Source organism: Pediculus humanus, genomic scaffold, assembly GCF_000006295.1.
Source record: "Pediculus humanus corporis 1103172107650 genomic scaffold, whole genome shotgun sequence".
NCBI lineage: Eukaryota > Metazoa > Arthropoda > Insecta > Psocodea > Pediculidae > Pediculus > Pediculus humanus.
In genome coordinates, this window is record NW_002987260.1 from 206,502 (window position 1) to 220,935 (window position 14,434).

General features: G+C 31.3%; 1 protein-coding gene across 1 annotated transcript; it reads left to right on the top strand.

Annotated features, from left to right (window-relative positions):
- Positions 1-13,225: 13,225 nt before the first annotated feature.
- Phum_PHUM274970 (uncharacterized protein) lies at positions 13,226-13,791 on the top strand (the record flags this gene model as incomplete). The annotated part of the gene is made up of 2 exons (XM_002426728.1): positions 13,226-13,294; positions 13,537-13,791. 2 exons carry the CDS (start codon positions 13,226-13,228, stop codon positions 13,789-13,791), a joined length of 324 nt encoding a protein of 107 aa, XP_002426773.1.
- Positions 13,792-14,434: the final 643 nt, after the last annotated feature.

Consider the following 14,434-nt stretch of genomic DNA (forward strand, 5'->3'; position numbering starts at 1 on the left):
TGTTTAATTTTTCTCATGTATAATATTTTCATAATGTCGCGTTTTTTTTTTTTTTTTTTTTTTTTTTTTTGATCGATGCATGCCGGTTTGAATCATCCATCCATCCATCGTCGTCACAATACATAAATTAAAAAAAAATAATAATAATAATTTTTTTTGTGGCCTTCGATGGGGCGAAAAAGAGAGAAAAATACTAGGAAAAGGATTATAAACGCGCGTCTTATGTCTTTGACGTCATTTGGTTGTTTACATCGAAAACACTTTTAAGGTTTTTTTTTTTTTTTTTTTTAATTTTAAAGAATTGAATGGTTTAATTTGTTTTCTTAAGTCAGACTTACGTCTACCTTAAGTAGGGTCAAGCAATTAGGGTTATTATTATTATTATTATTACTTCACGATGGATAATTAACATGGAGTTAAAACCTCTTTTAAATAAATTAAAGTGGAAAACTATGTGCGTGTGTGTGTTTTCCTTTTCTTTTCGTGACCTCTTGTACGCATTATACGCAACAACGTAGTATATGTGTAATGACACATTGGTTATCATTATTGTAATTAATAAATGACGTTCGCACGCACTCACGCACGCATGCAAGCACGAAATAAAACACGTTTCCCGGCGAAAATGCGTCGTTATTATTTTGATTGCGGATTTTGTAGGTACGTAGGTTCGAATCTCTCGCGGTACAAAAAAATTACTTTTTTTTTCTCTTTTTTTTTTTTTTTCAAAGTTAGGATCAATCATTTCACGTACGGAAATTTTGAATAACCTTGAGCCATCTTTCCTCTTCTTAATTATAGAAATTTTTCTCGGATGGGAATGTAAATTTTTTTTTTTTTTTTTTCTTCTAGAAAAAAAAAAAAAAAAATTACAACGTAATAATTTAAATTTTTTTTTTTTTTTTTTTTTTTACGGCTATGCCGTATTTTTATTTTTTCCCCCCCCCTTTCCCCCGGAGGTTTGGGCCTGGGCAAAGTCGTTAAAAAAATTATTTTTCTGGACTTTAAACATCCAGATAATTGGCACCTGAAAAAAAAAAAAAAAAAAAATTTTTTTTCCCTTTCTTTCTTTCCCCCTTTCCCCCTAACTTTATTCCGATTCAAAACAATCTCTCTCTCTCTTTCTACCTCTCTCGTAAACTGGTTGACAGTTTGATTTTTTTTTTTTTTTTTTTTTTTTTTGATATTTGAATTTTACTATTACATATTTAAAAAAATAAAAACAACAACAACAACAACAAAGGTAACGGGAGTTAATTACAAAATTAAAATTTCCAGGTTCAAGGGCCTTGGGTGAAGTAAAAATGCTTGCGGCGAGCTTTTGTTGCATTTTTTTTTTTAAATTTTATAATATTTGTTTTTTGTTCGCATGTTTTTCCTCCTCCTCCTCCTCCGAGAGAGAAAAAGTTGTCGTTTTTTTTTTTTTTTTTAATTACGTTCATTCATTTATAGAATTTTTAAATTACCGTCTGTCGTAATTTATAATAATGTGATGAAATATAAGTAATTTGATTTTGCGGTAGTTTAGAAAAAGGATACGAGATTGAATTTAAACTATGCATTATTACGTATATATATATATATAACTTATTGTTGATTCATTTCAAGATTTTTATTTATTTATTTATTTATTTGGCACCTGTTGCGAAACTTTCACTAAAAGCTTCCCGCACAAACGATTCCCTTTTGTGTAATGTTATTAAATTACGTGAAATGGCAATCACACGTTTGTTTACCGGGGTTTAAAAACAAAAACAACAACCGTTTGTATCTCTTTCTCTCTCTCTCTCGATTCGATTCGATTCGATTCGACTTGAAAACATGGGTTTGCTAAAAAAAGTTTTGAAAAATTAAATATTAATATATTTATTATAAAGGGGTTTTGCGGTTGGCAAATGAATGACGAAGAAACTCTTTGGTTTATTGTTTATATCAAATTTTTCCGTTGTTTGCTGTGTGCGTGTGCGTGTGCGTGTTTTGGCAAATTAATTCGAAAGAGTGTTAAAAGTTATTCACCTTTTTGATTTAAAAAGCCTTTTTACATAAAAAAAATTTTGTGTGAAAATAATAATAATAATAAAAATGAAAAAACAAGTAATTTTCGAATGAGTAGTAATTTTCTTATACATTTACTTTGAACGTGGAAATAAAAAATGAGCAATTTTCCGTAATTTCGGTTCGGATAAGTAACGTATGATGGAACGTGTTTTAAAATTTAATAATAATAATAATAAAGCATCGATCAATCGATGGATCGATGGATCGATGGGATATAATTAAAGATGGAAAAAAAAAAATTTTCTGTTTTTTATTGAGTTTTTTTTTTTTTAAATTGTCTTTGCTACGAATTTGCTAATAATTTGAAAATTATTTCCAGTTTGTTTTCCTTCTCGAAAATTCATTCATTAATTTTTTTTATTTTTCGTATTCGTTTTCAGTCGTAAACGTTCGTGTGTAATAATGCCCACCTGAAAAAAAAAAAAAAAAAAAAAAAAAAAACGAACGTGAAGAAAAAATTTTGTTTTAAACTCCCAGAGCTATGAAATGCAAGGTACGGTACACTAAGTACAGGACAAAGATTGAAAAACCGACGGGAAAACAAAAACAAAAAAGGTACACACTCACGTCATATTTTTTTTTTTTGTTTAATAATCACTTTAAACAAACGAAGAAAAAAAAAAAATTTTTTTTTTTCTCTTCGTTTGTTTTTCCTCCGCGTTCTCCAAACCCGTCCGAAAAAAAAAAAAAAAAAATGGGGTTTATTTGCGTTCGAGATGTTTTTTTATTTCCCCCCCCCCAATATTTAGCATTATTGTTCTCATGAACGCTTACATTCATTTATACGTTTGTTAAAGGAGACGTTCCATTTATTATTACAAGAGTTTAATGAGAGAATTTTCGTTTGATAAATGGGTAAAAAAAAAAAAAAAAAAAATTTTTGTTACGTTTCGAATGAGATTTTCTTAGTAATCGGACGTCGTACTGCGTGTGTGTGTGCGTGCGTTTGGGTGTGCGCGTATCAGGTTCAATAATAAGTCTCTGTCATACGAAATGATGTATAACGTTTGTACGGTAATAAATCAAAGAGTGTGTACGAGCTCGGTGCGCACGTACGTCTGCCAATATTAATCTTTGATAAAAGGATATTTTAGCAGTTAATAGTAATAATGATAATAATAATAATGATGATGATGAGAAGGAAAAGGATGATCGTAATGATGATGATGATGATGATGATGATGATGATGATGATGATTATAAAAATAATGATGAAAAGAAATAAAAAATAAAAAAATAAAATAAAATAAATTTTTTATTTTTCGCGCGTGAATCGTATCGAATAGCCGTGTCACAACCTTCACGTTTGTTTTCGTATTTTATTACAAACACACAACAAACACAAACACGCACAAACACACAACACACGGTAAAAAAAAAGAAATTTGTTGTAACTCGTTGTTTTTTTCCCCAAAAGGGTAAGAGAAGTTTGTTTGTGCAACATGTTTGCCATATTTTTTTTTACTCATGTTGAACATTCGAATTCGTTTTGTTAGGTTGTTTTATTATTATTATTATTATTATTATTATTATTATTATTATTATTATTATTATTATTATTATTTCTTCTTCGTAAGATGAAGAATGAATTGAACGGTCAATGAATGATTGTATTAAGCAATTTCTTTTCATTTCTATTTTCCAAAAGTTTTAAATGTAATTTTTTTATCGAGTTTCATTTCGGTTGGCAGTTTAAACAACATTAAAAAAAAAAAAAAAAAAAAAAAAAGTTTGCATGAATAAATAATAATAATAATAATAATTTTTTTTCTTTCGTTTCCCGTTAGATTAAAACCCGGAAAAAACCCGATCGGAGTTATTAATAATAATAATGGTTGGAATATACTCATGTGTGTGTGTGTGTGTGTGTTGATTAAAAAATTTAATTTCGGGGAAATCGAACGTGTGCACGCACGTAAACGTTCGTTTGCACATCCGTTCACATCGCATTTTTTTTTTTATTATCATTTCGAAACGAATAAAAAAAAAAATTTTCCGGATGAAAATTCTAAGAAGGAGTTTTTACGTATATATAATTCATTATTTCGAGTGTCAATAAATGTCGATTGATAAGGAAGGAAGTAAATAAATAAATAAATAAATAAATAAATAAATAAAACGTTATTTTCTGGTTAATTAAAATCATCATATGGGAAAATAATCAATGAATAAATTACGGTAAACATGATGATAGGAACGTTTTTCCGACCTTCTTTTTTCCCTGACTTTTCTGACCGTTGTTATCAATTTTGTTTTTGTTTTTCCCCCCTCTCATCTATTATATTTTATTCTTATCGTGTCATTTTAAACGTCGGCTATTATCGCGACAAAAAAAAACAAATCGGAAATTGATTCAATAAGTGACGGAAATGGGGTGGGAGAGGGGAGGGGAAAAGGGGAAAACATGAAAGGTTATTTTCGAAACGGTTGACTTGACGAGTTGATTTCATGTTTCGAATATTATGGCGATGATTAATAAAAAAAAAAAAAAAAAAAAGATTTTGTTGGTACCAACACACCACCACACGGATGACGCGGACATTTTATAATTATCTTACATCTTGACAATGATTTGGAGAAAAAAAAAATGGTCGAAAGACTCTTACTAAAAGATGATGATGATCATACTTTTAAAATGGTCTTCTCTCTCTCTGTCTCTCTCTCTTTCTCTCTCTCGGTTTATTATCATTGAAATGAGGAAAAAGTTGGGAAAAAAAATTTCCCAAATTTCAATTTGTATTTTTTTAACGATTCCGCCGCATTTCATTCCAGTGCGAAATGATTCGGTTTTATTATTATTATTATTACTATTAATTTTTTTGTTTGTTTGTTCGAACGCGTCGAATGTTCGTTCGTAACCGCGGTTTGAAATTAAAGTTTGTGTCGAAATCATGGAAAAAAAAAAAATTTTTCTTCCGGGCGAATTCTAGTTTGGCCAATTATTTTCTCTTCGTTACGAACCACATCATTTATCATCGCGTAGGAAAAAAAAATTATTATTATTATTATTATTATTATTATTATTATTATTATTTTTAAATATTCCAAGAGAAGTTTTTGATGGCCATCTTATTTAATACGTATTTCGACTCGTTTTTTATTTTTTCTTATTTAATTTTTCTCTCTCTCTTTCTCTCTCTCTCTCTCTCTCTCTCTCTCTCTCTCTCTCTCTCTCTCTCTCTCTCTCTCTCTCTCTCTCTCTCTCTCTCTCTCTCTCGTACAACAATAAATTAGTTTTGCGTGTTGCAACTGCATTTATTTATTTATATAGAAAAAGAAAATTTCCCTTTCCTAAAAAATCAGGTATCGTAATTAGAAACGGTTTTTTTATGAATGGATTAGTAAAATAAATATTATTATTATAAAATGTTTTACGTCTCTTCTCTACGTCTTGTTTGATTTTTCCTTTTTTTTTTGGGGGGGGGGGCTTTTAAATAATTTAAAGAGTTTTTTAATCTTTATTATTTACTTAAACATAACCCGGCTGGTCGTTGCGTTAACGCGAGAATTTTTTTTTTTTTAAATTTCAAACGTAAATTTATTTACCGACTTTAAAAAAAAAAAAAAAAACGTTTCGATTACGTTTAATTTGTTACCTTATTTAAATACTAACTAATATTATTATTATTATTATTATTATTAATAGTTTAATTTTTTTTTTGCGACATTTATTCGTCGGATGTTGATTTGATTAAAAAAAAAAAATCTTTTCGAGAGTTCGCGTAACTGTAAAATAAATATATCGTTTTTTGAAATTTGTTCCTACCCGAAAGGTTGTACCAGTTTTTCGACATTTTCCCCCCGCCCCCCACATCCTCCTCGAAAGGAGGAAAATGCAAAACCGTCATTTATTATTTTCATACCGGGAAAAATTTTCCGTCGCACGCGAACCAGCTATCATTTTTTTAAGGAAAAAAAAAAAAAAGATAATTCGAAAACAAAATCCCCAAATTCTTTTCAATAAATCTTGAATGGGGGGTAGTGGGGGGGAAGGAGGGCATCATTTCGACCCGCAATCAACGCTTGGTTAATTTTATTATTATTATTATTTATAAAACACGAAAAATAAAAAATAAAAAAAAATAAAAATTTAAAATTTATTATCCGATCATGGATTTAATTGAAACATCGATTATTATTATTATTTATTTTTTTAAAAGGAAATTTTTAATGTTGTTCGACCTGTTTTTGTTTTTTTTTTTTTTTATTAAATCGTTATAAAATTACGGTTTTTTTTTTTTTTTAAAAATATTTTTGCAAGAATTTTTTTTTTTTTTTCGGATGAAGAATTTCGAGTTTTTCGTTCGTCGTCAATTATTAAAAAATAAATAAATAATCGAAACAAGAAATTTTTATTTAATTATCCTTTAGTACATAAGATATAGAGGTACCGTTAATAACCGATTATAATAATTTTCGTAAAAATGATTTCTATCAGAAAATCGTGGCTTTAGGTAACTTTAAAAAAAAAAAAAAAAAAAAAAAACCCCCGAAAGAAAGTAAAATAAAAATGGGGGGCGATGACGCGCGTGCGCAAAAAAAAATTTAAATGGATTCTTAAGGGTATATAGGAAGGAGCGAGGACAGAATGAGTTGTTGCTTTTTGTTAATTTAAAAGTCAAATTAAATTAATAAGATAATTGGATTGGGAATGGAATGGGGAGCGGGGAGGGAGGGAAAATCGGTGTGCAAATGTGTCATTATCCGACTTTCTTTTTCTTTTTTTTCCCTCCTGTTGTTGCTGTCGTTTGTTGTTTTTCGCACCCACCGTAAACCTTTCACTCGGTTGTTTGTCAGAGAGAGAGAGAGAGAGAGATGGGGACCGTCAATAATTCAAATGAATGACATTGCGTACATGTTGTTTTCACTGTCAAGGTCACACACACACACGCACACGCACACTCACATACACGTGCGCGCGTAAGGTTACTCGCATAAATTATTAAATTTTGCGTAATTAATTAATTTTTGAATAATGATCGGCGGTAGGTAGGGATACAAACAAGGAAATGGAAGAAGGTAGGGAAGGAGGGAGGGAGGGAGGAAGAGGTTTTTTTGGTCCCTCGCACATATGATTATTATAACCACGTATTGCTTTTTTTTCGAAAATGATTACTATTATTATTATTATTAAATCGTCATCGATCGATACCAACCAGTTCGTTTTTTTTTTTTTTCTTTCTTGTTTTTTTGACATTTTTAATTTTCACGACTCGTCGTGTGTGTGTGTGTGTGTGTGTGTGTGTGTGTGTGTGTGTGTGTGTGTGTGTGTATAATTTTTTCGTTCTCACGTTTTTTTTTTCTTATACACGCGCACGCGTACAATTTTCCTTCCTATTTTCTCTTTTGTTTTGCCCCCGCGAATTTTAACTTTCTTTCCTTGCCATTTTTTTTTTTTTTGCAATAAAAGGCAAAAAAATAAAACGTTTATAGAAATAAGGAAGGAAGGAAGGAAAAGTTGAAAAAATTTATTATTATTATTTTCAAAATATTTGATTGGAAAGTTATAACGATAACGATATCGTTTGTTCGTGTTTAACGCGGCGGAGGGTGGAGGAGAGGGGAGAGAAGGGAAGGGGGGAATAATTAAATACATTTGTAAAATTTTTTATTTATTTATTTATTTATTTAAAACTTATTTTATTATTTTAAAATACAATAACTTAACCTTTTTTTTTTTTTTGCTTTTTTTTTTTTGTTAATTATTTTGTCAACAAGAAGAAAATTTTTTTTTTTTTTTTTTTTTTGTGCATAATCGAAGGTAAACGATTTTTCCTCGGCGTATCATCTTTCTCTCTCTCTTTTTTTTTTTATTACTTTTCCAACAGTAAAAAAAAGAGAAAAATTTTTAACAAATAAAAAAAGAAAATCGATTGCTATAACAGTAAAAAAAAAAAAATTAAAAATAATAATGATGATTGAGAATTGTATGTAGGGAAAAGTTTAGCTTCGGTTATGCAATGCTTAGCTACGTACGTTATTTTGTTTATATTTTACTTAATAATAATAATGACGATGATAATAATAATAAAAAATAATAATAATAATAAGTTGATAGAACTTCTTGACCGTGAACGTTAATCGACTTAAAAATTTAAAAAAAAAAAAAAAAAAAAAAGTACGGATTCGTTTTTTTAAAAAAATTTTTTTTTTTTTTTTACGTTTTTACTAAGCAAAAAAATTATTATTATTATTATTATTATTATTATTATTATTATTAAAGTTAGGTGGGGATGATCAAGTAAAAGAGGATCTCAATTCTTCCCCTTTTCTCTTCCCCTTTTTATTCTAAGCTTGATTTAATCGACTCGTTTTTTTTTTTTTTTTTTCATTTGTGTACTTTTAAAATGGCCCCTTTTATATATATATATAAATAATAAAAAAAGAAAAAGAAAAAGAAAAAAAATAAAAAAAACAAAGAAAAACTCGTCGAAGGTTTGAAAATTCAAGCTTGGAATTTACTCGAGGGGAAGGGAGGTGGGGGAAAGTTTAGGTGTTTGATTTTTGAAAGGTTTGCGAATGGGGGAGGGGGGAAAAAGGTGTCAAGGGTAGTCGGTCAAGAAAATCCTCATATATCTCATGTCTCACCACCGTTAAAAAAAATTAAGAAGGCGAGGAGATCACTACTATCCATTCAAATTCAGTCACACTCAGTCGTTTTTTTTTTTTTTTTTTTTTTTTTTTGTCATTTTTTGTCTTCTTTTTTTGTTTTTGCTTTTGTTTTCTTTTGTTATAAAGTTCATGAACTTTCAACTTTCTTTTCAACGGTTTCGGCGACGACTTCGGATTTGACATCTACGTGATCGGCGACTTTTTCAACTTTGTCAACGACGGGTTGGACGACATCTTTTTCGGGTACTTTTTCAACGACTTTTTCCGATACCTTTTCAACGACTTTTTCAACGACTTTTTCTTCGGGTTTGACTTCAGGAACGACTTCTTTTTCAACGGTTTTTTCGGCATTTTCTTGTGCGGCCTCGACTACTTTTTCAACTTCTTTTTTTAATTCATCTTTAACTTCTTGTTTGACTTCTTGTTTGACTTCTTCTTTAACTTCTTCCTTGACTTCTTCTTTGACTTCCTCTTTGACTTCTTGTTTGACTTCTTGTTTGACTTCTTGTTTGACTTCTTCTTTAACTTCTTCTTTTACTTCTTCTTTGACTTCTTCTTTGACTTCGTCTTTAACTTTTTCTTTGACCGATTCGACGGCGGCGGAAGGTAGAGCAACTTTAACTTCTGTGTGTTTGGTTTCGGAAACTTGAGCTTCAACTTCGGATTTTTTGTTTTCTTCGGATTGAGGGACGACTGCGGGTGCTACCGGGACTTCTACGGCGGCTGCGGCTGCGGCTTCTTGAACTTTTTCTTCTACGACTTTGTCTACTTTATTTTCGGTGCTCACGACGGGAGAGACTTCACTGTGTGGTTTTTCAACAGCTACAACGACCGGTTCGGATGCTTCGGCTTTTGCTTCTTCGGCTGCTTGAACGTCTTTTTTCTCACTTTCTACCAATTCATCAACTTTTTTTATAGCTTCCAATTCTTGGGCTGCAACTCTAGCGCTTTCTTCTTTAGTAACAACTTCTTTTTCGTTGTGTACTTCTTCTTTTTCTTTTTCCGTTTCTCTTACTACTCTTGTTCCATCAGCTGCTAGACTTTCGGTTTGTTTTACGTCTCCGACTAAGGGAGCAACTTCTTTTTTTACTTCTTCTTCTACGACTGAGGATACCGAAGAAGATTCACTAGCCACGGGGGAATTGGGAGCAGCGCTATCGGTGACGGGGGCCGCGGAAGAAACGCTATCAACGACGGGAGAAACGGAATGTTCGGTAACGAGGGGCTTGGCAGGTTGATCGGCAACGGAGGCCTCGGAAACCGCTGAACCAGAGCTAACAGTATTCGAGGATTCGACTGGAACCGAAACGTCTCCTTGGGCAAGAAATGTAGGCTTTTCTGCAGCTTCCGTGACGGCAGCAGAAACGGCGGCTGCTACTTCGGGCACCGATTCGACTTTAACTTTGTCTTCGACGACTTCAGAAACAACTCTTTCCGAAGCTTGAACTGCGGCGGCTTCGAGTTTTTCAGCAAGAGCAAAAGCTTCATCTTTTACTGGTACTTGAGAAACAGATTCAGAGCTAGGAGCAACGACTTTTTCTACAACTTCCGAAGCGGCCGATTCGACTTCAGGTTTCGATTCTACAACACTTTCTTTGACTGCTTCAGGTTCTACAACGGGAGAGGCGTGAGCTACTTCAACTTCCTTTTTAACCAGTTCTTCAACTTTTTCAGCAGCGGCAGCAACGGTAGATTCGACACCTACATTAACATCTTTTTTTTCTTCGGCCGATACGGAAGCCGGAGCGACTTCGGAAACTTCAACAGTTTTTTCGCTGTTGACGGTTGCTTCGCTCGGTTTTACTTCGGTCGTTTCAACCGCAGTATGTTCAACGACAGTTTCGCTCACCACCTCACTTTTTTGTGCATCTTGGGCGGAAACGGGTTTTTCAGCGTCTTTGACTTCGGTGTGTACAACTTCTTGAACTTTTTGTTCTACGACTGGAACGGCGGAAGCGACGGCATCAACCACAGCGGGAGCTACTTCTTTGACTTCTTCGGCGATCGGGTAGGCGGTGCTTAATCCGCACAAGGCAAGAAATAGTAATACGACGAATTTCATGTTTGCTGCCTATAAAAAAATAATAATAATAATAATTATTACTGGATAAAAATTTATATTTCGTGACATTAATTATTATTATTATCGTCGTCATTATTTCGTCTTCTTCTCTTTGTTTTGAATTTTTTCGTACGATAAAAATCAAACAGAGCTAGTAGTTGTCCATCAATTTTACCTGGATGATAAATTAATATTTGGTTTTTTGCGAACATGTTGGCTGGCAAGGTTATTTCAATTATTGGCATTGTTTAAAATAATTGCGTTAAAAGTAGGGACAATTAGTTAAAGAAACTTTTTAAAAAAAAAAGCTTCCGTCCTTGTCAAAAGAATGTTACGAACTAACATTAATTAATATAAATTGTCGAATGCCTGGTTTTTTTTTAAAAAAAAAAAAAAAAAATTCTTTAGAAACAAATTATACAAACGCGTTATAAGCAGGGGGTAGGGGGAGGGGAGGGGGGAAACGACGACGTCCTTCGCATTGTTTCTAGTTTTTTTTTTTTTTTTTTGCTTTTCAGCAGGAAGGCAACGATAATTTCCAGTTAATTTAATTAAAAAATCCTTCGAAATTAATTCCAGGCAAGGCCCATAAAAAAAATTTTTTTCTCGATTGTTTTTATTTCTGATGTAAATTCGAAATCGTTTGCTTTAAATTTGTTTGTTGTCGATTTTCCTTTAGCCTTTGTTATTATTATCATCATCATCAATGTTGAATGATTCATTCGATTTTTTAAAACAACGAAAAAAAAAAAAAAAAAAGGCAACGAAAACGTACGTGCTTATTCGCATTCATTAAAAAAAAAAAAAAAATCTATTACGCGTAATTATTATTATTATTATTATTATTATTAATAGTTTATCTTTATTTTATTGAAAGAGATGCGCGGAAAAACAAACGAGGGAGAAAAAAGAGAGAAAAAAAACAATTAATATGTATATATTTTACTTTTTTCCCTTTTTTTTTTTTTTTTTTTTTTTTTTTTTTTTAATTATCTCGGCTGTGGAAAATTTTTTTTTTTTTTTTTTTAATGGCTGACATATACCCTTGATATCGATATCGTTTAAAAAAAAAAAACAAAAAATAAATTGAAAATCTGTCTTTAGGTTCGTTACAGTAATTTATAAATATATATATGCATTGTTGTTTGTTATTTTTCACGTTCACCCGTTCGACATTTTATTATTAGTATTATTATTATTATTTGTTTACGTTTCACTAATTATTGAAAAAAAAAAAATTGTCACGAAAGACGTGAGTGGGTGAGTGAGGGTGGGTGGGGGGGGGATTCTAAGAAGTAGAGATGGGAGAAAAATGTTTCAAACCTACTCCGATCGGTGCGCACACACACGTCAAGGCCTTAAACTTAAAAAAAAAAAAAAAAAAAAAAAAAACGAGTTTTCTTCTTTTACTTCAAGTTTGAACAAAAAAAAAAAAGGAAAAAGTTCACTGACTTCTTCATAGTACAAGTTCAAAAGTGCAATAGTAGAAAAATCTTATAGACTATTTGTCTCTAATAGCCACTGGAACACCCATTAAAAAAAAATTATTATTATTATTATTACTACTATTATTAATAATAGTAATATTATGTTAAAAAACCGGTATTTGTTTGCCCGATGGGAAAAAGTTGTTTCGAAATGCAGAAAGAAAGAAAAAAAAAAAAAAATTTTTTTTTTTTCTTTTTTTTTCCTTCTAAAACGTTTCGCGCGTCCTTTTTTCCCCTCCGGAGAGAGGGGGACCCTCTCTTGACGGGGAAAAATCATTAAAAAAAAGATTTTTACTAATTAAAACGCGGCGTTACGGTAATAATAATGATAATGATAACTTTAACCGAATAAATTTTTTTTTTTTGGTTTTATTTCGTTGGAAAAATCGCGGCGTGGAAAAATAAGAAAAAAATTTTTTTTTTTTTTTCCCCTATTCCTCCTCCTGTCGATCCCGTCAATGAAATCGATAGAAGGGGAGGGCAGGGAGGGGGAAAAAAAATTTTTACTTAAAACTTATAAGAATAGGGAAAAATTTGATTCGATGTATCTCACAAATCGACGACGACAACAGCATCCAAATGTTTATCACACCCACAGCACGTATATACCCACGAAAAGAAAGAGAGAGAGAGAGAGATGAAAAAAAAAAAATTTTTCTCGAAAAGTTTTCTCATTTTCTTTCTCTTTCGATTTCGAAAAAAAATAATAAATAAAACAATAAAAAAAAAAAAAAAAAAGGAAAAAAATGACGACTTACTTGTTTGTTTTGCGTGTGGTTTTTTTTTTTTTTAATTTTTGTGTACGAAGAACGTTTGAATTCCCTTATGACCGACGACGACTAAACACACAGAGAGAGAGAGAACGTATAAAAAGTAATAAATTACTAAATAATATAAGAGAGACAAAAAAAAAAAGACGAACACAACGACGAGGACTACGAGGACGACGACGACGACGACGACGACGACTTAACGGTACGACTTCTTAAACACAAGTTTGAGTTGAATGGAATTACCTGGGCTTTTTATTTACTTGGATCGTGTATGCACCGGGTGGGAGTTGACTGATTTTGACGTACCTCACACACTTGTTCGGAGGAATGCAAGTCCTCTCTCGGGACTATGTTTCTCTCTCTCTCTCTCTCTCTCTCCTCTCTTTTCGTGTGTGCGTGCGTGTGCGTGCGAACGCGTACAATTTTTACATGAATTTTTTTTTTTCGCTTTTGGGTGAAAAACAACATGCCATCGGAATTTCCGAATTGTTTTTTTTTTTTTTATTAAAAATAATTTTTTTGTTGGTTTTTTTTTGTATTGCAGTGCCCTTACGATTGTTGCCTCGACGAAAACGGATTCGTTCGATCGTTACCGGAAATGGATTGCAAAGCGGAAGTGAAGGATTTAATAGATCGTTTGCTCGTGGCGGATCCTGTCAAAAGGTTGAGATCTTTGTCGGCACTCAAGAGAACGTCTTTTTTCATGAGATTCGATTTCGAGAACGTTTTGAAAAAAGTCGTGGATTTAGATAGATTGGAAATACGCGAGAAGAAATCCGGGGAAATAACTTCGACGTGAGTCACGTGCCTTTTTCATAATATTTCATCTCACCCAACACGCACTTTTTTCCCTTTTTTTCCCTTCCCCTCCTTCCCTTCCCGAATTTTTCCCGCAGGAGTGTGAATGTATAATATTTTTTTTTTTGAAATTCTTTTCGATGCGCGATTAACGACGACGACGAATCGATTTTTATTTTTTTTTTTTTAACGGAAATTTTTGTTTTCGATTATCGATTATCGTTTTCGATTAGTATTTTTATTATTATTATTATTATTACGATCAGCGATTTTTTTTTATAATCGTTTCGTTTTAAATTTTTTGTCAAGAAATGAAAAGAAAAAATTTTTCTCGAGCCTTTATTTAATGTTTTTTAGCTAAAACGTTATTAAAAAATCGAATTTGCCTTATTTTATTAATAATAAAATAATTTTATTAATTTTAATCCTTATTTAAGTAGAAAATAATAATAATAATAAATAAATAAATAAAAATTTATTAACGACGACGTGAAAAAAAAAAAAGAAAAATCGAAAACGTTTAATTTATTTTTTATTTTTTTAAATTGTTAAATCGCTAAGACTGATTCGATTGGTGCTTGATTTTGATGATAATAATAATAAGTTATTAATAATATATATATTAAATTAATTATTTATTTTAT